This window comes from Mauremys mutica, chromosome 3, assembly GCF_020497125.1.
Source record: "Mauremys mutica isolate MM-2020 ecotype Southern chromosome 3, ASM2049712v1, whole genome shotgun sequence".
Classification (NCBI taxonomy): Eukaryota; Metazoa; Chordata; order Testudines; family Geoemydidae; genus Mauremys; species Mauremys mutica.
This window is the reverse complement of record NC_059074.1, coordinates 210996288-211019299: the sequence shown is the minus strand read 5'-3', so window position 1 is coordinate 211019299 and position 23012 is coordinate 210996288. Positions and strand designations below refer to the sequence as shown.

Here is a 23012-nt window from a genome sequence, read left to right as displayed (position 1 = left end):
CACCTTCACAATCTCAGTCCAAGGTCTCTCCCAGCCTGCAGTTTCTCAGGGGGTTGGAATATAACATTTTTAATTGTATGTAATTAAATACTGCTGCCATATCTAGATGGAAAGTTCTGTGTCACATCTCCAGCACCAACATTTTCTCCCCCTTTTAGTCAGCTGCCCTCATCTTGGCAGGCTGCATTTCCCTCTTGGAGACGTGGAATTCCTGAAGGTCAGTTTAGATTGTGTCTAATTAGATGAGGAAGAGAAGGGCTGACTCTGGCTCTTGCTCTGTCCAGCTGTTTGAGGTAAGGGAAAGTGCTGGATGGGAGGCCTGCTGAGAAGGTCACAGGTAACTTGGGAAGATGTTTGATATCAAGGAGATGAGGCTGTGAGATCTCCCTGGTCCATCTTTCAGCAGCATTTCTTGCACTATCACTTCCCATAGTTGTGCTGCCCAGTAAGGGCTGTTCTCAGTGGTGGCAGATGACAGAACAAGGAGCAATGGTCTCAAGCTGCAGCGGAGGAGGTTTAGGGTTGGATATTAGGCGAGGAAGAAAAAAAACACCCTTTCACTAGGGGGTGGTGGAATGGGTTACCTACGGAGGTGGTGGAATCTCCTTCCTTAGAGGTTTTTAAGGCCCGGCTTGACAAAGCCCTGGCTGGGATGCTTTAGTTGGGTTTGGTCCTGCTTTGAGCAGGGGGTTGGACTAGATGACCTCCTGAGGTCTCTTCCAACCCTCATCTTCTGTGAAAGCTGCTAGCACTGGTACAGGTGCCACTTGCAATAGGCCCATGAACAATTGCTCTTGTTTATATTACTTGAACATTATATAGGAGTGATGTATCAACTTAGGGCTTGTCTACATGGAAAATTTGCACCAATTTAATTTAATGCATGATTTAAGCAGATTCAGTTAAACCAAATGCAAATCCCTATGTGGATAGTTTTATTTCAGTTTAGCTTAAGCTAGTTGACAGTCAACATAGCTAAACCAAAATAAGCCAATCTTGTAAGGATACAATAGTCTTGCACCACTTTAACCAACTCATGCCTCAAATTAAACCAGTGCAGCTCTGCCATGTAGATGATGATTTCCTCATTCCTTAATTTTGCTAGTCTCCCTGCAGCACATATTTTTCCTGTATTGAACTTTGGGAGAGTGGTGTATTTAGGAAATGGCAGCACAATATTATGACAGCAAAACTAGGATTTAAAATGCAGAATCAGATTGTAAATGAAATGCCTGGCTGTGGCGAAGGTTCGAGGGGTGTCTTGGGGCTCTACATCTGTAGCAGTTTGGGTACTGTGTTCCATGCCCTCTATAAAGGCTTGCCAGAATAAATGGTCTATTAAAACCCACAGCTAAGAGAATGTCGGGGCTGCACTGCTGGGCACTCAGGTCAGGAAATGGCAAAATGTTAGGGCTCTACAGGCAACATGCGGACTTTCTGAATTATCCACAATATGAGAGCAGCCTGAACCAGAGAGAACTGGAAATGAGCCTGCAAAAGGGAACTGCTGGTGGGTTTAATTTGCCTTGCAAGGTTTGCTGGAACCAGTCACTCAGGGCACTGACAGGTGGGCTGGACAGCTTAGCCATTAGCTCCTTCAGGCTACAGCCTGCAAGTGAAGTTTCAGGGCCGATGAACACTTTTGTGGATCAATTTATTGCCACTCTGAGTTGTCAGCCTGATGATTTTGTTCTTGTTGCAGCAAGTAACACTGGTCAACAATAAAAAGGAAGGTCAGCAGGATGAAAGAGCCATTCATCTCTGTCTAATTCCAGGCCCAAGGTGCCAAAACACAGGCCCGTTTGTTCTTCACCCCTCCCTGGCAGAGAGGTTCTGTGGCCTTGGGGAAACAACCCCGCCTGGCTCCTACCCTGCATCCAACAAGCAACCCTGGCTGGCTGCTGGACTGTGGACTGAGCCCTGAAGGAACAGTGCAGTAGAAGTGATGGGAAGGCAGGTGCTGTGTCTCTCTGAGATGGAGAATGAATGGCAGAGGAGTCGAAGGCTGATGTGCATGTACATTCAAAATATAATGGGGAGCCAGGTGCAAATATCAGGGGAGGAGAGGAAGGTGAGAGTGGCCCAAGGGACGCGTGTGAGGAGCAGAGGGATATTTAGTGTCAATTTCCTGACTATGAAGTTTGTCAGACTGGAGGTTTGTTTGACCTTCCAAGAAAGCGCTGGAAGCCCCAGCACCTTCAAACCTAGACTGGCCAAGTCTTGAAGGACTGACTGTAGGGAACAATGGAGAATTGGGAGTGGAACAAACAAGATGGCCAAATAAGCCTCTTCCAGATGCCATGTCAAGGATTCTGCATTCAGATTACTTTCCCATGCAAGGAGCTGGACTCTTTACAGTTGGGCCTTTGGGCTGTAAATCAGAAACCCTGAATTAAATCAACGAGACACACGGCCCCAGTTCCATCTCTCTCCTTTCGCGCATGTTTTACGTCAATGCTCCCAAGTCCCAGATGGATGGTCTGGCCTGGCCGAGGTGATGGACCCTCCAAGAGAGGGGACACACAGGGACAGAGCTCCTGGCTTCAAAGAAGTTCCACAAGGACCAGGCCAAGCTTCTGAGTAAGGCAACGTTTATTTGAGATCTATAAATCGGGGCGCAAGGTACCAAGGCCAATTCCTTCCTGTATTGAGATTTGAGACCCTTCACTTAACAGAGTTAACACCGAACCTGCACAATATCCCAGTCTGGACAAAGGAGAAGACACGAGTGACCCCTGTATCCTGGGTCCACTCTGTATCCAGAGTGATCTGTGCATGCCCCAAAGGCCCATTTGGTAGCCTGGCAATTCTTTGGCTGCTCTAGGTATTCTGCTTTGAAGGCCCCTTTTTAAGCAAGCTTTCCCAATCAAGAGCCATGTGGTCAAACATGGAGATACAAAACTGTTGAGCAGAAAGAGACTGCGAAGATCTCTTCCTGTGGGAAGTCTGAAAGCTGGACTCCTTTCTGAGGATGGGGGTGGGGGCGCGCAGGGACCAGACAACTGCTTGGCCACATTGGTGCAAGGAAGGTCACTTGCAACTTCCTTGGTGAATCTGGGCTCATGTCTGCGGAAGAAGCAGAGCTGCTGGGAGCATATAGAAGACACCCAGCCACAGCAAGCACATCTAGCACCTCTGCCTGCCTGCTCCTCTTGCAAAGGGCAAGGTGACCTTCTTGTATCCTTTTGAGGCAAACAGATCTCCTGGCTGAGACTCACCTCTCGGGGGAGGATCTGGTGCTGACTCTGCCACTTGGCTCTTTTGTTTTGTCTCCCCTCCCTGTGCATGGCTTGACAGCAGCAGATGTTTCGCTGCCTATCTAAACAGCTCCCTTGTGCAGACACTGATCAGCTGTGAGCTTTTTGTTCCACCTTGTCACTAATATAGCTACTGTCATGTACACAATCAGTGCAGGCTGAAGCTGTGACCTTCTGTCCATCAGGAACAAGCTAATGGCTCTGCACTCAAGTACCTCCATGGATAAAGCCCATGTTTTGTGGCTGGAAAGAGGGCTTCCGTCTTCAGAGGTCAATATGGTGCTTTTGTTTTTTAAGCCCACTGTGGAATTACTCAGATTCAGCACAATAAACATGTGAACAGAGACCACAGACTTGCAAAGGTATCCGGTGTCTGGGGAAGCAGCGATTAGGGGATGGCAAATGTGGAGCCCTAATGCTAGGGCCATATATAGCAGGAGAGAGAAAGCATTCCTCTGCTCTCCACCTCTACCTCGTGAGGCCATGCTGGGCTGCCCAGATCCTAGCCGCAGGTGCCGAAGGGGAGCACAGGGCCTGGGCCAGATGCTCCCCCTGTGTGGGGAAGGGCAGAGCCCCAGCTCTACCCAGCGTGCTCCTGCTAGCACTGCAGACTGTCTGGCTGCAAAGAGTGGAAAGAAGCTACACCCCGAAAAGGCTGAGTCTCTCCCCCCTGCATGCCTGGGCTGGGGGGCTGGGGGCTGCCCCGGCAGGTGCCAAGTCTCTGCACCATGACAGGAAGCCCTGGGGGTGAGTTACACAGAGCCCCTGAGGGTGGTGGCATGATTGCTTTAATATGTAAGCCAGAATGGGTCCTGTGTTTCGTAAATTACTACAATACATTTAATGGGTAGCTTTTCATAAGGGAGCACAGCGGATGTGTACACAGACCCTGATGAAGCTAATAACTAGTTCTAACGTGGTTTTTAGAGAGTTATTACATATCTGAGCTCCAAGTTCCCTTAATCAACCACTGAGATGCAGCTGGCAGTGGTAAATTGCCAACAACAGCTCATTACAAATAAGGAAACAGTTTGTCAAGGACAAAAACTGTGTCAATTCTTAATAGGGAAGCAACTAGAACCAACCATTTCTCTTCCCTCCCCCCGCCCCACAACCGGCTTTGGCTGATGATGACCTTCCTATCTGCAATCCAGTCGGGGGCCACATCATCTAGTCAGGTCTCGCTCTCACATGCGCACAAATGGTTCATTTGGGCAAACAGCACAAATTAAGCCTGTGCCCTTCAAGGTGGGGAAAAGAATGCAGTGCTGGATGCAGATGTGGAGCCCATCCATCCATCAGTCACACCGGCACTCTGACTGGGCTTACACAGGGGAGTAAGGGTGAGAGGATCGAACCCCAAGTCTCTTCATCCTGATTTACGAGTTGGTATTCTAGGTGCTGACGGTAAGTGGCATGCAGGTCAGGAATGGGAGAATGACACTTGAGAACGTGTCTCAACATCCTTACACAAATCAGGTAACTGATTGTGTCAATCAGGTAAGGTCACAAGTAACTGGCCAGCTATGTGTCTAGCTGAACAGTCTTTGGACATGCAAAATAGGTGTGCAGTTATGCACACACAGTTTTAGAAACCAAACCCACAGTGGTTCTCTGCAGGTTGCAACAGTGTCCATTGTATTCCATGGCTGCAGTGCCAGCTGCTGAGCCGGAGTATTTCCGGCCTCTGCATCTCTTGCCTAATGTTTTGGACCACTTGAACCACAGAACTGCTTATCCATGGCCTACATCTTTCTCCGCCCCAGCCCTACATTTGGCTAGCACAGAGATGCCTTCTGCTACATATAGCAAATAAGGAAGCACCCCCTACAGAGCTTCTCAACCTCAATCCCTGTTGCAGGCCCCTTTCGTGCCTCAGAAGAATTTAAGCCTTTATGAAAGAGCAGTGAATTCCATCCACTGCCTGTTGCGGAGAATCTATAGAAAGACTTGTTCCCTCTAACTCCAGAGCCCTCTAGAAGTCATCAGTTCCAGGTCAAACAAAATACAGCTCCAGCCGAGAGAACTGGTTCCTTCTGCTTATAACTTAATGCACTGGAGGGAAATCCAGGAGTCTGCATCCAGAAAGACACAAACGGTTCTCTGGACACTTGATCATTTTAGCCTCTGGTGGCAATTTGTCCTTTCATTGTAAAACAGGTGGGTTTTTCACTCAATCCATCTTGAAAGAATCTGGTTTTATATACACAGAAAACTGAAATTGCAAAGCAAATCTCTTTGCAGAAATGCCTTGAGTTTATTTTACCTAGATACCAATCCCAACTGCCACCGAAAAGCATCTAAAACACAGTGGTGCCCATCACTCAACAGGATTCAATGTCCATTAACTCAAATCTTATCCTTTAAGAATTTGGGGGGTGGGGGTGTCAGAGGCATGATTCTAGCCTGGGTGGACTCATCCTGTACTTTATTTCTTTAGAACTACTTCCCTCACAAAAAAACCCACTTTTAGAAAAACACACAATGCTACCTGGTCCTACACTGCCCATACTTGTTCAGGATACATTGCAAAGCGTGTACACACTTTACTGAGGCTTTTGGCAAAACATACCTGGGGTCTGATGTCTGGGAAGAAGTGGAGCACTCTCAGGGTACGTCCATACTACCCGACCGGATCGACGGGTAGCGATCGACTTCTCGGAGTTCGATATATCGCGTCTAGCGCACTCCCGTCGACTCCGGCACTCCACCACCGCGAACGGCGGTGGCGGAGTCAACAGGGGAGCCGCGGACTTCGATCCCGCACCGTGAGGACGGGTAAGTATTTCGAACTAAGGTATGCAAGTTCAGCTACATTATTCGCGTAGCTGAACTTGCGTACCTTAGTTCGAACCTCCCCCCCCCCCCGCTAGTGTAGACCAGGCCTCAAATGCTAGGCTTAGCTGGTTATGTGTGTCATGGCATTTGACTGCTAGATTTCTATCTACTGTGATGTGCATTAAGAAATGCACAAAACATGGTTGAACTGACCTCATTGGGTCCAAAATGTCAGTCGTAGAGCCTGCGAGAGGTATGTTTTTATAGGACTGTTATAAATCTAAATACGCAATATTATAAGAACGGCTGTACTGGGTCAGACCAAAGGTCCATCCAGCCCAGTATCCTGTCCGTCAACAGTGGCCAATGCGAGGTGCCCCAGAGGGTGTGAATCTAACGGGTAATGATCAAGTGATCTCTCTCCTGCCATCCATCTCCATCCTCTGACAAACAGAGGCTAGGGGCAACATTCCTTAGCCATCCTGGCTAATAGCCATTTATGGACTTAACCACCATGAATTTATCCAGTTCTCTTTTGAACGCTGTTATAGTCCTAGCCTTCACAACCTCCTCAGGTAAGGTATCCAACATTATATGACTAGATCTGCCAATTCCTAAGGCCCAGGATGCATTAAGAAGCCTGATATGAAATGCGAGTCTGCCCGGTTATGCAGACCTATGTACAGCATCTCTTTCAGTCTGATGAAACAGTCGTCTGCCCAGCTAATATCTTACTGATCACAAAAAAATTAGTTCCGTATCTCTTTCTGATTCCAAGGCTTGGGGTGAGGGCTTCAAAATAAGATTTTTAACTGAGCTCTTTCAATTAAGAAAGTACCACAACAGAACCTCTCCGGTTCTGTGTAACTTCGCAGCCAAATTTAGCGGAGATGTCAATCCCCATGCTTCAGGGTATAAGATGATCTCATCGTCTGTGGTAGGTGAAGATATTTCCACACAAAGTAGACTAAATGTACAGCTATGTTTGGTATCTTCTGAATCACCAGACATTGGTTACCAACAAAGACAACATTAACTAGCTGGACCAGGGTCTGTTTTGTTATGGCAATTCATACGGACAGACAGGATCAGATCCTGACTGCACATTTTAGTATTGGAGAGAGAAGGTGAGGGAGGAAATATCTTTTGTTGGACCAACTTCTGCTGGGGAGAGAGACAAGCTTACACCAAATGACCCAAAACCGAGCTCTGTGTGGCTTGAGCACTTGTCTCTCACTGACAGACATCGGTCCAATAAAAGATACTCCCTCCCCAACCTTGTCTCTCCAATATCCTGGGACCAACAGGGCTATAGCAACACTGCATACAACTTATTACTAGTTAACTGTTACAAGAACATCAACAAGGCAGCTTTAATCATTTGTAGTGATGCAAGATAAGGCTGGAGTCAGCTTCCTGAGGACAACAGCTACTGAATACTTTCCCTTCTCAAAGTGCATTACCTGACCCTTTCTTCAAAAGGCGGCTTTGGTGCGTCACAGCAACACTTGGGCTTGTCCATATTGAGACGGAGAGCAGCAAGCTGGGGAGTAAATTTATACTGCACTCACCTTCAGTAAGTCACCGTGTGAACACTGCTAGTGTGCACTAAATGCACTATGGAACTGTCAGTGCACAATAGCAGGGAACACACAGCCTGTCAGTGCACAACAGGCTAGTGCTCTGTAGATTTACCCCCAGCTTGCCGTACACTGCGCCTCTGTGTTGACAAGTCCATGTGAAATGGCTTCCATTATCGTGCATTTTACAAATATATATTTCCCACGTAGATCAGGATGATTTAACATGGAAATAGTTACCAATCCCTACGATAGGTGCTGGAAGTAGGGGAGCAGTTTCCATCATACACAGGGTTTACAGTTTGGTTCAATGGTTCTCAGCACCCCCACTATACAAGTTGCTCCATCACCCTTGTACCCTACCCCTTCCAACATGTTTAGATGAGACTCTCTTCTGTTTGCTAACTTGCTCCTGTTAGAGCCAGTGTCTCTCTGCGGCTTATCCACAAGAGGGATGCTGGCAACGCAGAGTAAAACAAACAGCATTACTTTAGGTGTTCTCTATGCAGCGCTGCCATTGCTGTGCTCAGCATTATTCTCACCTGAGGAGTCGATTTAGCACCAGGGGCCTTTTTTGCCACCACTACAGTGAAATCCATATTAATGCCCGTAAGATGAACAGTTTTTACTTGTTATCATGGTGATTTCGCACACACCACCAGGGAAGGGACACCAACACATGGAGAAGCCTCTCTAGGTATGGTGAGCAAACCGAACTTTACATGGGCCGGGGGTGTTGTGCATCAGACACCAGGGCCTCATTTCCAGATGAGCCAGGCACCCAGACACTCCTTGGCTACAGCCGACAGGCTGACATTAGCCATTTCGGTGCAGTTCTCTTACATCTTGTTTCTCTCCATCTAGTTGTCTGTGTCATAGATGTATCTTATCTGGCTTTGCTTCTCACGCCTCTGTCTTACACTGATCAATAGCATCTAGTGTGGCATCCTGGACCCTCAGCAAGGCCAAGGAAGCGGTGTCAGGAGAGATCTCATCGCCACCAGTGGGACATCTAATCTAATCCAGTCAGATTTGCTGTACGATTATATTACTTTCTATCGCTGTAATCACACACACACACACACACACACACCCATACACACGAGAACCTACCAAATGGACTGACACCATAAACAGGCTTCACACCCATCACCAGCATATGCTGCTGAAATAACCATTTATTCTGATTAGGGCACATTTTTCAAATGGGGGGGGGTGGTCTGAATTTTAGGCCCCGTGGGAAAGATCCACAAAAGCAGTTGGGCACCTAACGAGGCATTTGGGTGCCCAACATTTAGGCAGCCATCCTAAAACCACAGCTCAGCTGCTACCTAACCCTATAGGTGCCTAAGTTTCTGCTACTGGGCACACACAAAAACACGTAAGTCCTGCCGCTGCCTGATGCCCTCACTTGTCCCCTAGCCCCAGTGGGCCTCTCAAACTAGGCAGATTCCTTCCTACCTTGCCTGTGGGGCCTGGGGCAGAGGATTGAAACGGGTCTCACCTCCCAGCTGAGTGCCCCCACCACCCACAGGCCATTCTGGTATGAGGCTTTGTCAGTCTCTTAATGGTGCAGTTCCCTTTGTACAAGTCAGTATTTCTAGGGGCAGGGACTTGAAGGTAACTCTTCTCACAGGCTGGGGGGAGGGGGACACCCTGACTACTGGGCTATAGAATCTCTCTCTTGCACCGGCACAAAGAACAGTGAACTATGTAGACAAATCAGAGCAGCTTCAGCAGGCAAGATTGAGCATGGCTCCCCCAACAGCCTGGTGACAGGGCGCCTGCCAGGGATGCAGCAGACCTGAGTTCGAGTCCCTACTCCAAGTCAGGCAGAGGGGGCAATTGAAGGAGGTCTCTGATGTCACAGAGGAGTGCCCCTACCCACTAGGCTATTGGCTATGGGGCGGGGGGGCTCTCTCTCTCTCTCTCTCTCTCTCTCACTGGTTTTTGGGAAACAGGGATGAGCTAACTCCAGGAGAGGACTCACGGCGCAGCATTTCGCACTGCCTAGCTTCGGCGGCTCCCTGGTCAGCTTGGAGGAGTCTGTCCATCCCATTCTTAGGTGCCTACCTCTCCCCACTGCACAGGGAGCTTGGCCCCAACTCGGGGCTGCGAGTTCCGCTATGGGGAGAGTGCCTAAGGCGTTGCACGGCTGAGCACTGCAACACATGCAGCCCCTTGTAGTTCTAGCTCGAGCCCCTCCTTAGGCATCTGATTGTCAGAGGTATTACCACCACGTGGGCATCCAGAACTCCAACCACAGTGACTGTGAGCGGACAGTAAGTGGTGAATAGCTACAGGGGACAGTCACTCGGAGCCAGCGCATTTCATCAATGCGGATGGTGGGTTCAAACTATCATGCTTCCCAAGACAGCACCCCAAGGACTGCCTCTCCAAATCCCACAGCAGAAGCCAGGCACTAATGCATCTAACAGGGTGGATAAAGATACACGACCGCACCCTTCACAGCAAGGACAGCATAAAGCCCCAACTAGAGCCCTGGCTCAGAGCAAATCTAATAAACCAGACAAGGATCTGGCCACAAACTTGATGGCTGGGACCACATGATCTCTCACACTTCACAATTACTGTGTGTGACTGTGTAAGGGGAAGTGAACTCTACAGCCACCCCCGGCCTAGGATGTGGCAGCAGTAGCCTGATTTTGCTGGCACTAACGTTTGCTATTAATGTGGCCTGATTTAAACGGTTCCCAAAATTTCTTCAATCTACTAACCTAGTTCATCCTGTCTCCACAGACATCCCCCTGGCTCTCCTGGAGAAAAAATCAAAGGCCTAGTCACTTGATCAAGCATTCCCCCTGGTTATTACGGCTGCACTCAGACAATCAGAGAACTGAAATAATACTCTGAGGTGACCAATCACAGAACAGGCTTGAACACACAGAGAAGAGAGTTCAAACAATCCCCTGGTCAAAATGCATTTGTGTGAAATTTTCAAACAAATAAAAGAAAAATGCTAAAAATCCTGATTTTTGTCCCTTAGGCTGTCAGTCTGGCACCTGGCATAAATCTTAACCTTCAAAAAAATCTTTATAAATCATTTGTCTTCTGTACCTTCAGAGCAGCTATAAATAACGCAAGAAACAAAAGGCACAATCCATCAGTTTGTACTGGGGTGCCTGGTGTCCTACCAAAATGAGTAGTATGGATTGAATGGGATGTTCTAGCCAACCTCCCAGATTCCCCTAGGTAGGCACTGCCCTTTGTCAGGAGCCACTCCAAATTCTACAGTGATTTTTTGCGACAGACCAGTGTTCGTATGGACTGGCCCAAGTATATGGCGTTTGCTTTAGAAAGAGCCTAGGGCTGAAGTTGATCAGGTTTTGTGCCCTTTCTGTGTCCCTGGGAGGGGCAAGGCACAATACAGGGGAGAGGTTCTTGCTCTCTTTGAGGCATATTTCAGGATAATATTTTCCCACTGTAGCATTGAGGATTTACGTCCTCCACACAATACAATCAACATGCCAAGGCAGGTGTGATTTTTCCCTAGCCCAGCTCACCAGGCAACATTTAGCAGCACCATTTCCCCCTAACCACTTCTGCATTTGCAATCCATCAAACCTGGCTGCTGGCTTATCGTTCATGTCACCACTTTCCCACATGGAAACATTTACTTAAGGCCCAGGACAGACATCTTTCATGTTGTCACTGATGCCAACGGCAACCTAGGTGTGCAGCATTTTGAACAAGAAGCCACTAAAGACATTTTCCAAAGTGAATGGCAGGAGCAACCCTGTGAACTGGTGCAAAGCATTAGTGAAAAGGCTGTGCTTGGCTTGAGACACACATTCAAACTCAGTTGGGGCGGATACCACACTATGCATGCTTCAGACTCTCATAACATAGGCCCACTGCCACAATAGGGTAATGACAACATCTGCCCGCTGCCCCCCTCCACGTGGGTCTTCTCTGCTTGGCTACCTATTGTTTACATCCTACTTTGTTAACCACTCTCCCATGCACAGCTCCACTCTAGCACGCAGGCTTACAAAGTCTCCTGCATGGAGGCTCCACCACCTGGCATGCCAGTGCTGGGTTTTTGCTGCACTTCTGCTCTATCTGGGGTTCATTGGGGTAGTGGAAGCAGTGCACTACACCGTTCAGGATCTGTGGCAATGGGAGCAGTAGCACAATGGCATGTGTTTGTAATGCAGTACTCCGTCTGGCATGATAAACCCCATTTGTTCATTTTGCACTGGTAAGATGTTAAAAAGAGGTACTTACACAATCTCGTCATTCTGGAATTCAAGCTCTCCACAAGTATCCTCAAAGTCCTCTCCTCCCCCTCTGGCTGAGCCTTCGATGGTTTTGTAGGGCACAACAACATTTCCTCGGGCACCGGACGTTCTCAGCACTTTCACTTCCATGGTTCCAATGCTCTCGCTCACATGAGTGACTGGCTCCTCAAAGGTAAAGATGCCCGCATGATCATCATCAAAGATGGTAACGGTGGCAGTGGAGGGTGACCCCAGGCAGGCAAGTGTTGCGACATGGTTGGCCTTCAGAATTCCTTCATCCAATGCTTCAGTGCTCACTTGCACATTGCTGAGGTGAACGAGGAAGTTCTCATCCTCCTCAAAGATATCGTCGTCAATTATGCCAACGCGGATTTCCTTCTGCGTCTCACCAGGTTTGAAGACCACAGTCCCTTCAGTAAACTCATAATCAGACCCTGCATTGGCTGTGCCGTCTTCTGTTCTGAAGTCAACGTGAACGACATGGGTCAAGTCACCACCTCGGCGAACAATGGTCAAAGCTACTGTGCCGCAGTTCTCGAGACACTGGTAGGTGTTCTGCTCAAAGTAGATCTTACTGACAGGATCGTTTTCCACCACTTCACAGTTGACCTCATGCATGCTGACAGCTTTCCGTGCCTGATCCGCAGCATGTCTCTTCAAAATGTTGCCAGCACCCGTCATTAGCCGAGTAGCCTGAATGCGATAAAAGGCTCGGCTCTTTTGCTGTTGGCTCAGAACCTGGTAGTTAGCTAGTTCTATCAGCTGTTCGATTTCTTTGTCGGGGTGCTTCTGCTTCAGCTCCTTCAGGATTCTAGCCATTTCTCTCCTTGCTTCCTCATCATCTTGATCTCTCTCATCTGCCTCCAGAACCAGGGTGCCATCTAAGAAGTTCTCCACATGGGAGTTAACCACTTTGCCGTCCATTTCAATGTCAGCTTTGGATGATGGCCTGTCACCCTCATGTTCAATGATCATGCCTCGCTGTTTGCCAGCCCTGTACTTCTTGTAGACATACTTGTAAAATAAAAGCCTTCGGTCGGCTACCCATGCAAACACCACACAAATGGGAAAGAAGAAGAAAGTGAGCAAGCTTTCCCAGACTTCCACAACACCGGGTGATATGACAGATAAAATAAGGTAGAGCCAAGTGTAGGCAAAGATGCTCCAAGCTGCTGTCACAAAAAACACTCGTAGATGCTTAATCTTCCTTATTTCTCCATCCGGAACTACATAGACGCATATGGCTATAATGATGAACATGTTAAAGGCGGCACTGCCTACAATGGTGCTCGGTCCAAGATCCCCCGCAGTGAAACCATGACCACATACTTCAATAACAGAAAGTAGAATCTCAGGGGCTGAAGAACCCAAAGCCATCAACGTTAGGTTGGACACAGTCTCGTTCCAAATCCTCACTGTGGTTTTGCTGGTCTCACCACTGGGCTTCTTGATAGTTATCTCTCTCTCTTGGGATGTAATGACTTCTATAGAGGACATGAAGCGGTCAGCTATGATGGATACACCTAGGAACATGTAGACCATGGCCACAAAATAGACAGTAGCTCTAGCAATTTTATCACCAAATGAAGGGTCTTGGGGCTCCCAGATAGGTAAAATTACACCTGGTTTGCAAAAATATGTACCAGTACATACTTGAGTGTCGTTTGGTGCTTCCGTTGGACTTTCTGCATATGCTTTGTCCACATGGAATAGCAAGAGTGCCACAATACTTAAAAGGTGAAAACCTTCAGGAAAGGCGGGTGAATGACTTAACCTCAACATGATAGCTTTGTCTGACCAGCTTCCAAATGTCTTCCTACCTGCAGATACAAAAGTAAGAAGCGTTACTCAAGTCAAATAAAGATATTCTATCAAGGTCTTATTTATGTATTGCATTTGAAAAAATATAGTGAATTATATTTATCAAAAACAATTATATAACATGTCTGAACTGTAACTGTCACAATTAAATCCCAATGCTTGCAAATTCACCACGCACAAGTGATTTACAAAAAGGGGAATTGCTATAATAGTAGGATGAGGCTAGCTTCTGAACCTATGTATGTTAATGGTTAATGCTATTTCTAAAGTAATTCTCTCATTGTTGAAATCTACTTCCATTTTATGTTAACATTATACTACAGCACAGAAAGCAGAAATTCTCCAGTTTCAAAGTTAGGATGAAAGAGTTTCTTGAAAGTCAATGTATAAACAAAGAAATTCCCCCATATGTTTCTGCATTTTGACCAATTCTGTTCAATATTATTTACTACTGCAAAATAAGTACATGTAAAACCTATAGATTGCCACCATAATCATATTCAATCCAAGATTCCATTCCAACTCCCCCACCCCCCAAAAAAATAAAAAAAATTGATATCTACATTAAGGGGTCTCAGTTGACCAATTGAATTAAGAAACACTGAAGTTGCATGTTTAACCTTAACTCTGCCCCTCATGCATACATCTTATGACAAAGGCTTTAATGATATGATCACATGCTACTTCCTCAGTAATAAACCACAACATCATTCATCTTTGCACATTCCCTGGCAGAAGAACACCGAATGTGTATCCAAGCAGAGTTTCCTCTTGCACATCTTACGAGGAAGACTCTCTCCTGCTCACTTTCCATATCAAAGTAGTGCCCCCTGCACATCTGGCAAAGTCCTCCAGAGGCTTTTCCACTCCGTTCATTCCTTACAAGGCACTAGGCATAGGGCTGCACAGCAGTTGGGAGGAGTAATCCCAGCTCAGGTAGATGAACGTGCCCTAGCTCTCCTCGAGCTAGTGCCTGAAAATAGTCGGATGGTGGCTGTGGCGCAGGCTAACCACCCAAGTATGTGCCATGGGGTTGGGCAGGTTTATAGGTGGTCAACTAGCCCAAGCTGCCTCCCATGCTGCTGCAGCCACACTGCTGTTTGCAGGTGCTCACTCTAGAGCTGAGACATCTGCCTGAGTTGGAAATTACACCTCCCATAGTCATTCCAAGAGAGGGTTGCATAGGGGCCTCATTCAGGGCTCAAACACCTAATCCTCAGCAGCCATCGTTCTATTCACAGGACTGGACTGGTCTCTGCCAGTCAGAGTGCAGGCACACTGAGCAGCTACAAGGACTGGTGTTGTCTAACATTAACTGATGGTCTGGAAAAGAGAATGGCAAAAATCTGCAGATGGGACAAAAATTATTTAGGTTACTGAAGACTGGAAAAGACTTTGAGGAGCTTCAGAGGGACCTAGCCAAGCAACGTGAATGGGCAGCAGAATGGCAGATGGCATTCAGGGCTGATCATTTTAAGGCAATCAGAAATGTAGGGCTGGAAGGGCCCAGGAGAGTCCAGCCCCCTGCTCTGAGGCCAGACCAAGTAAACCTAGCCCATCCCTGACAGGCATTTGTCTAACCTGTTCTTACAAACCTCCAATGATGCAGATTTCACAGCCTCTCTAGGTAATGCTCTCTGGAAGAAGTCATCTGAACTATGCATACTGTGACAGGTTGGGTCAAACACCCTCAAGACTGTCACTGGATGTGCTGAGATACCACCGAGAACAAACCCCCCTGCCAGAACAGGCTTCCCTCAACTCCCGTCTTGCTGAGCTAGACACACCAGTCGGCTCCAGCACAGACCAAGAGGTTGGGCCACGCGCCCCCTGCAGTTCACAGAAACTAAAATTCACTTAGCCCAGGGGCTTCTCAGTTAACAGCGACTTTCCCAGCACCTAGTATTCAGTCTTTCTGGGAGCCTAAACCCCAAATACACCCATTTTACTCTGTATAAAGCTTATACAGGGTAAACTCAGATTGTCCACCATCTATAACACAGCTAGAGAGATATGCACAGCTGTTTGCTCCCCCAGTATTAATCACTTACTCTGCTTTTGTTTATTAATAAACCCAATTTTATTAAGTATAAAAAGTAGGATTTAAGTGGTTTCGAGTAATAACAGACAGAGCAAAGCAAGTTACTAAGCAAAAAGCAAAACACGCAAGGCTAACTTAACTCACTAAGGATCTAGTTACAAATACTAACTTCTCACCCTACTTGGTATCTCAACTACAATCCTTTTCAGACCAATGTTGTACTTTATGACCTGGGTCCAGCAATCACTCACACCCCCATGGTTACAGTTCTTTGTTTCAGTTTCTTTCAGGTATCTCTTTGGGGTGGAGAGGCTCTCTCTTAAGCCAGCTGAAGACAAAATGGAGGGGCTTCCAGGGCCTTTTATAGTCTCTCTTGTAGGTGGAAACCCCTTTGTTCTTCTGTGCAAAAATCACAGCAACAAGATGGAGTTTCCAGCCACATGGGCAAGTCATATGTCCGTGAATGGTTCTGCTTTCTACAGGCCGACGCCATTGTTTATTTTGAACTTTCCCAGGAAAGTTCAGATGTGGATTGGCATCTCCCAAAGTCCATTGTTAGTTACGTACTTCCAATTACTTGTATTGTCCCTTCACAATACATTAGCCAAACCTCCCTCATGTGTTTCCTACAGCAAACACTTCAAATACAACCATAGAGCCAATGCTCATAACTTCAGATATAAAAATGATACATGCATACAAATAGGATGAATATATTCAGTAGATCATTACCTTTGCAAGGATATGTCACATGGCGTATCTAGCATTAAGTATATTCCAATTATGTCATATTTATGCTCATAAGTATATTTCCATAAACATAGTGCAACATCACACATATACTTTATCAAGTTCTAAATTACTGCATCCACCCAGGAAAGAAACCTGGATGTCACAAAGACAAAGCGGTGAAGTCCTCTGCTCAGTTTGCAGCATCTGTCAATACAGATGCGAGGAGGTCTAGCAAAGGAGATGGAAATACGGAAAAAAAAGAAAAAAAAAGGAGATTCTAATGCTACTATACACATCAATGGATTTACCTCACCTCACATGCTGCGTTTAGTTCTGGTGCTAGAATTAGAAAAGGAAGGTAGCAGAAACAGTGAGTTCAGAAATGGGTGACTACAATGGTCATGTGAAGACTATGGAAAAACTTCCATTTGGCAAGAGATTAAAAAAAAAAGACGAGAATTGTTTAGGTTAGAAAGGATGGTGCTAGAAAGAGCTCCTACTAGTCTAGAAGCAGATAAAAAAAGTCTTCGGGGTTGCAAATTCAGGGAAAGCGCTGTTTTGACACAAGTGATTTGTGGCTTTATTCGTTCCCATAGGAATGCTTTAGGGTTAAGCGGTAGAAATCCTCAGTAATGTTGTTTCAGGCTGCTCGTAGAAAATTAGAAAAAAAAGTGGTCATAAAGGAGAATATAGGGTCTATTTGATTACACACAGCGCCGCCCGAGGGGGGGGGGCAAGAGGGGCAATTTGCCCCAGGCCCGAGCCCCGCAGGGGCCCCCACCAGAGTTTTTTGGGGCCCCCGGAGCGGGGTCCTTCACTCCCTCCGGGGGGCCCGGAAAACTCTTGCGGGGCGGGCGCAGGAGCTTCTGCCGCCCCCGGTCTTGGCGGGGGGGGGGGGGGGGGGTCCTTCTGCTCCGGGGCAGAAGGACCCCCCGCTGGCGAATTACCGCCAAAGACGGAGTGGGACCCGCTGCCGAGTTCAGCTCGGTCTTCGGGGGTAATTCGGGGGCGGGGGGGCCTGCCGGTCTGGGACCCGCCGCCGAAGTGCCCTGAAGACCCGCGGCGGGGGCCCCCCTCCGCCGAATTAACGCCCAAGACCGGGCGGGACGTCGGCGGCGGGTCCAGCTTCGGCGGTAATTCGGCGGCGGGGGGGGGGCCCGCCGCGGGTCTTCGGGGCACTTCGGCGGCGGGTCCCGAAACGGAAGGGCCCCCTGCTGCCGAAGACCCCGGGCCCCCGGAATCCTCTGGGCGGCCCTGATTACACACCACTTGGAAAGATGATGCTTTCCCCTTTGATATATCTTTTTTCTTAGCAAGTTAGACTGTCAGCTCCAAGTAAAGGCAAGTTGGTCATTTTACAGGTCTCTCACTTTTGGGGCAAATCAGAGATAAATGGGACACATGATAATAACTTTGTTTACTATTGATACCTCCAGAGGTTTTTTGGTTTGTTTTTAAAAACATTTAGGCTCCAAGGAACTATTTTGTACATAAGCAGGCAGACCACACTGTCTCTCTAAGTCAGAGAGTATCTAACTGTACGAGCAGTTGCTTCCATGCAAAGAACGAAACATCCACTTGCATTTATTCAGTGGATTCTCTTTGTGGCCAGTCAGATATTCTTTCACATGCACAATTATTCAAAGCCTTTTAAGAAGCAGCCAGTCATTGTGAAATCCCCTTGGCAAGAGAAGAATGCAGATGGTTGATGAGACAATATAACAATTTAGGGCAATGATTTGGGTTACACAGAACAGCAGAGTCTCATCACATTTTGGACCTGCTCCACAATCTTAAGAGGAGGCAAACTTAGGTATCTTTGGCCAATAAAATTCCACTACAGCAGTGTAATAAAATCACTCCAACTTGGTAACTCTGTGGAGCATTTCAATGTAGGGTTGGGTTTTTTAAACCCTACTTCAATAGAGAGACACAAAGGAACCACTTTCTGAAGTTCTATTTAGCAGTTTATGTAAAAAAGGGATCTTTAATTTTTCTAGATATCGCTGCAAATAAAGAACACGGAGCTTCCCTGGAGACTCCAGCTGGGCAGATGTGGTGGACACTTTGAAAGAGGATCAAAACTAATATTACATTTCAGGAGCTTCTTCCCATGCCCATTGGAACAAGTGGCTGAAACCAATATTTGCATTGTTTGTAGAGATGAGACAAAACCAGGACCCACAATATTCACAGTCCTTATAACAGGGCCCCAATCCTAGTTTAGGTCCTTGGGTGCTACTGCAGTGCAAATAAATCCAATATTATTTGGTGTGAGATTGTGCAGAACTGGGGGAGGGGATCCACTCTGTCCCAGGTGCTTCATTGGCTCTGATCCAAACTAGACCCTAGAGCTTTTTGGTCCATTATCAGAAAACCCCTCCCCATGCCCCCAATCCTTTAGCCACTTCGGGAAGGTTGAATCTACAGTATCGGTATCAGGCTACGTCTACACTACCCGCCGTATCGGCGGGTAGCGATCGATTTTTCAGGGATCGATATATCGCGTCTCATCTAGACGCGATATATCGATCCCCGAACGCGCTTATATCGATTCCGGAACTCCACCACCGCGAACGGCGGTGGCGTCGTCGATATGGAGAGCCCCGGAGATCGATCCCGCGCCGTGAGGACGGGTAAGTTATCGATATAAGATACGCAACTTCAGCTACGTGAATAACGTAGCTGAAGTCGAAGTATCTTATATCGATTTTTCCCCTTAGTGTAGACCAGCCCTCTGATTCACCTTGGCTACACTAGCTCTGTCTGAACGCAATCAGGCTTGGATAGGCTAATCTCTCCTGCCCAGAGCCAAATGTGCTACAAGAGTTACAGGGACATGGCCTAGCTTCCTTTTCCCATGGCCCCTCCCCTGGGGGTCAGAACAGCCTGGGGCTCTTTGGGGCCTCTTCCACATGGAGGGCACTTTTAAATAAAAAAGGTTGGTCTCCAGGCCCATGCCAGCCAGCTCTGTGCTTTTGCGGGGACCTGTGTGAAACAACCCATATTCGGGAAGTGATTTGAAGCCATCATACCAGCCGGGAGCCTGTGCTCCCCTCCACCAGAGGCCTGCGTGCACATTCTACTCTCATTTTAAGGTTCTTCTTTGAGCATTTGTCCATGGGGATCCCATTCTAGGGTCACATGCACTCCATGTGCATGAGAATATTGCATGCGTGGGGCACATGTGCCTCTACAGTGAGTCACATGGACAGAATGTCTCGACTGTGACTGCAAAGTAAGTCTTCTTTCTTGCTCTCCAGGTACTCACTGAGCCCAGAGGGGCCAGCTCAATCACTGGGACCATCTCTTGTACAGCACCTCGCCTGTGTCTAGGGCTCCTCAGTGCTACTGTAGTACAAACAATCAACAGCAGTAACCAGAGACTCAGCCCTTCTCTTAAGCTTAGAAGTGGAGGATAACACCCTGTTTACTATCGATCGTTCTGATCTTTGCAGAAGGGTTGGGAGACCCACGCCAAGATGGATGGGTATCATGCTAACAGATCAGATAAGCGGCAGCATTTCTGAGGAACTGCATCCAGACAGACTGGAACGGAAGAGGACGACTCGAAGAGTTGATCCCACGTGGGTAGGGCTGTGGCTAGGAGAGGAGCAGTAATATACTCAGGGTGGAAGAGAGTTCTCACGCTAGAGTTAAAGTTCTCAACCACACAAAACTTCACTAGTTTGGACTGAAAGCTGCTCAACTGCATTTCCTGTCAACGTTATCAATAAAATCAAAGAAAGCACCAGTTAAACAGATATTCCATCTAGACCAACCTCATCCTTTAGCCTCCCCATCACCCAACTCTGTCATGCACAAACGCGCTCATCACTTCCAGAGCATGCTTCCTTTCACCTGCGGTGCACAGCCAGTCACACCACACGCCCATCCGGCTCTCCGCAGCCATGCTCAGACCGTCATTCTGAATTACACGTTTGCCAGCAGCTCAGAAGGGCTGCGGTTAACGCTCAGGGCCCTGCTGTGTAAGTGAAACACAGGCCCTACCCTGAAGGGGCTGCAGTCTAATTATGGCTGACCTCACCTGCTTGAGGACGCAGTCCCTGCAGATGGGGAGCGGAGGAGTCTAGGGCATGCCGTTGTGTATGGAGAGTGTAGGCTTGGCAAGGAGGTTGGGTGTGAACAGGAGCAGGCCTGTGGGACCCAGACGCCACCTGAGGGGGTAAGATTAACCCCGCCATGGCCACAAGCCATTAACATCCCAGTTTGGCTGGGACAGGCCCGGCTTTTGGAAATCCACCCTGGTGTAAGTGCCATGACAGCTGATGTCCCAGGACTCTTGCCAGCTATGCTGTCTTCCCCTCCCTTCTGGAGCAGAGCTGTCCCTCGGTCCCACCTCCCCGGAGCCCTGCTTGGCCCTGGGCTGGTCGCTGCTCGGTGGGAAGCTTTCACAGCGAACTGGAACAAACCATCCTCTCCCACCCCTCACGGGGAGGCAGCCCTAGACCTTTGCTCACGCTACCCTGGGGAAGGGGAGCTGGGCAGGAAGGGGTGGGGGAGAAAACACAGCTGTTCAAGTGTTTCTCCAGCCCCCTTCCCAGCTCACTGGTTGGAAACCCCCATCCTCTGCTCCCCCCGCCCTTTCCTGGCAAGGACCAACTGCCTAGGGGCCTAGCAGGGACTGCTGCACAGCGGGCTGCCAGGGTACACTGGAGCAGCAGCTGTTGTAGAGCCTGACAGGGACGCTGAGGTCCTGCTGCCTCTGGTCCCTTAGGTCTGGATTTTGCTTCCATGCCATTGTGTTGGAGATTAAAGCTTCAGCCTGCAATGTACAAAGTCTAACCAGATCTCCAAGCCAAGTTCCTAAGGCAATCTCCCCCTCCCTGGCCCATCATGCATGTCCAGTGATGGAAGATGAGCCAGTGTGTCCATGGCCTTTCGGATTCCTGTTGAGTTCTGACCGTTCTATTTGCTTTTTTCTGTGCACCTGAGCTCTTCCTAGCACCCCACCCCACCCAAGAGAGTATTATCTATGCCATTCCACACGGCTGAGCTTTGTGGAACAGATCTCATTCCCAGGCTGCATTTTCGCAAAGGTCGGCTTCTCTTTTTCATTCCTTCTTTCCCCTCCTGCCCGAACTCCAAAGAGGACTGTCTGGCTTTTTCATGTCAGCCTTTAAACCCCTCTTTTTTTAAAAGAAGGTTTGCAGTTGGGCTCACAATCCATTGGTGGCAGTGTACTTGGAGCACTTTAGAACACAGGTATCCTGGCCATAGAGGTAACTGACAAGAGAGCATGTTTGTTATTCTCGCAAGAGACAAATGCCCAGGCAGAGGCTTTCCATAAGGAATCATTTCCCTAGTGGTCACCTGAAAACACACAGCGCCATTCAACAGCTGTAACGTAGCAGCATTTACACTCCTACAGGTGGAGATGTAGATGTCCAGCTGTGCCTACCCTGCTGTGACATCGGTCTTGTAATACACATTGTTACACTGGAGACCAATACCTTTTTGTCCACATCACTAGTTCAGTAGAGACAGAAGCAGGGCAACCTTTCCCTACAGGTCTGGATTCACCATAAGGAGGATAAAAGAAGATGAGGGAAGAGTAAAAGGGAAGGTCCTCTCATGGATGAGTGGCTGCTTAAAAGATAGGAAACAAAGGGTAGAAATAAATGGTCAGTTTTCACAATGGAGAGAGGTGAATATTGGGGTGTTCCAGAGGCCTGTACTGGGACCAGTGCTGTTCCACATATTCATAAGTGATCTGGAAAAGGAGCAAACAGTGAGGGGGCAATGTTTGCAGAGGATACAAAACTACTCAAAATAGTTAAATCCAAAGCAGACTGCAAAGAGCTACAGAATGATTTCATAAAACTGAATGACTGGACAACAAAATGGCAGATTAAATTGAAATGTTGATAAAAGCAAAGTAATTTGCATTGGAAAACAATGCTAACTATACACACAAAATGATGGTATCTAAATTAGCTGTTACCACTCAAGAAAGGTCTTGGCGTCATTGTGGCTAGTTCTCTGAAAACATCCACTCAGTGTGCAGTGGCAGTCAAAAAAAGCAAACAATGTTGGGAATCATTAGGAAAGGGATAGATAAGAAGACAGAAAAATATCATGTTGCCTCTATATAAATCCCATGGTACGCCCACACCTTGAGTACTGCATGTTGATCTCGGTGCCCCATCTCAAAAGAGGTATATTAGAATTGGAAAAGCTACAGAGAAGGCAACACAAATGATTAAGGGCATGGAACAGTTTCTGTATGAGGAGAGATTAAAAAGAATGGGGATGCTCAGCTTAAAGACAACTGAGGGGGGAACATGATATAGGCCTATAAAATCATGACTGGTGGGGAGAAAGTGAGTGTTTACGCCTTCTCATAACACAAGAACTAGGGGTCACCCAATGAAATTAATAGGCAGCAGATTTAAAAAAAAAACCCACAAAGAAAAGGAAGTATTTCTTCACACAATACACAGCCAACCTGTGGTACTCAGCCAGGGATGTTGAGAAGGCCAAAACTACAACAAGGTTCAAAAAAGAATTAGAGGTCTTC

The 23012-nt window shown here is 47.6% G+C and overlaps 1 protein-coding gene across 5 annotated transcripts in view; it reads right to left on the bottom strand.

Moving 5' to 3' along the window:
- SLC8A1 (solute carrier family 8 member A1) overlaps nt 1-23012 on the bottom strand; it is a 313517-nt gene that overhangs the window by 252729 nt on the left and 37776 nt on the right. For all 5 annotated transcript variants that reach the window (XM_045009040.1, XM_045009044.1, XM_045009039.1 and 2 more), the window contains exon 2: nt 11864-13697. In XM_045009040.1, the coding sequence (XP_044864975.1) occupies nt 11864-13659 (1796 nt within the window). In that variant the 5' untranslated portion in view covers nt 13660-13697. The remainder of the gene's footprint in view (nt 1-11863; nt 13698-23012) is intronic.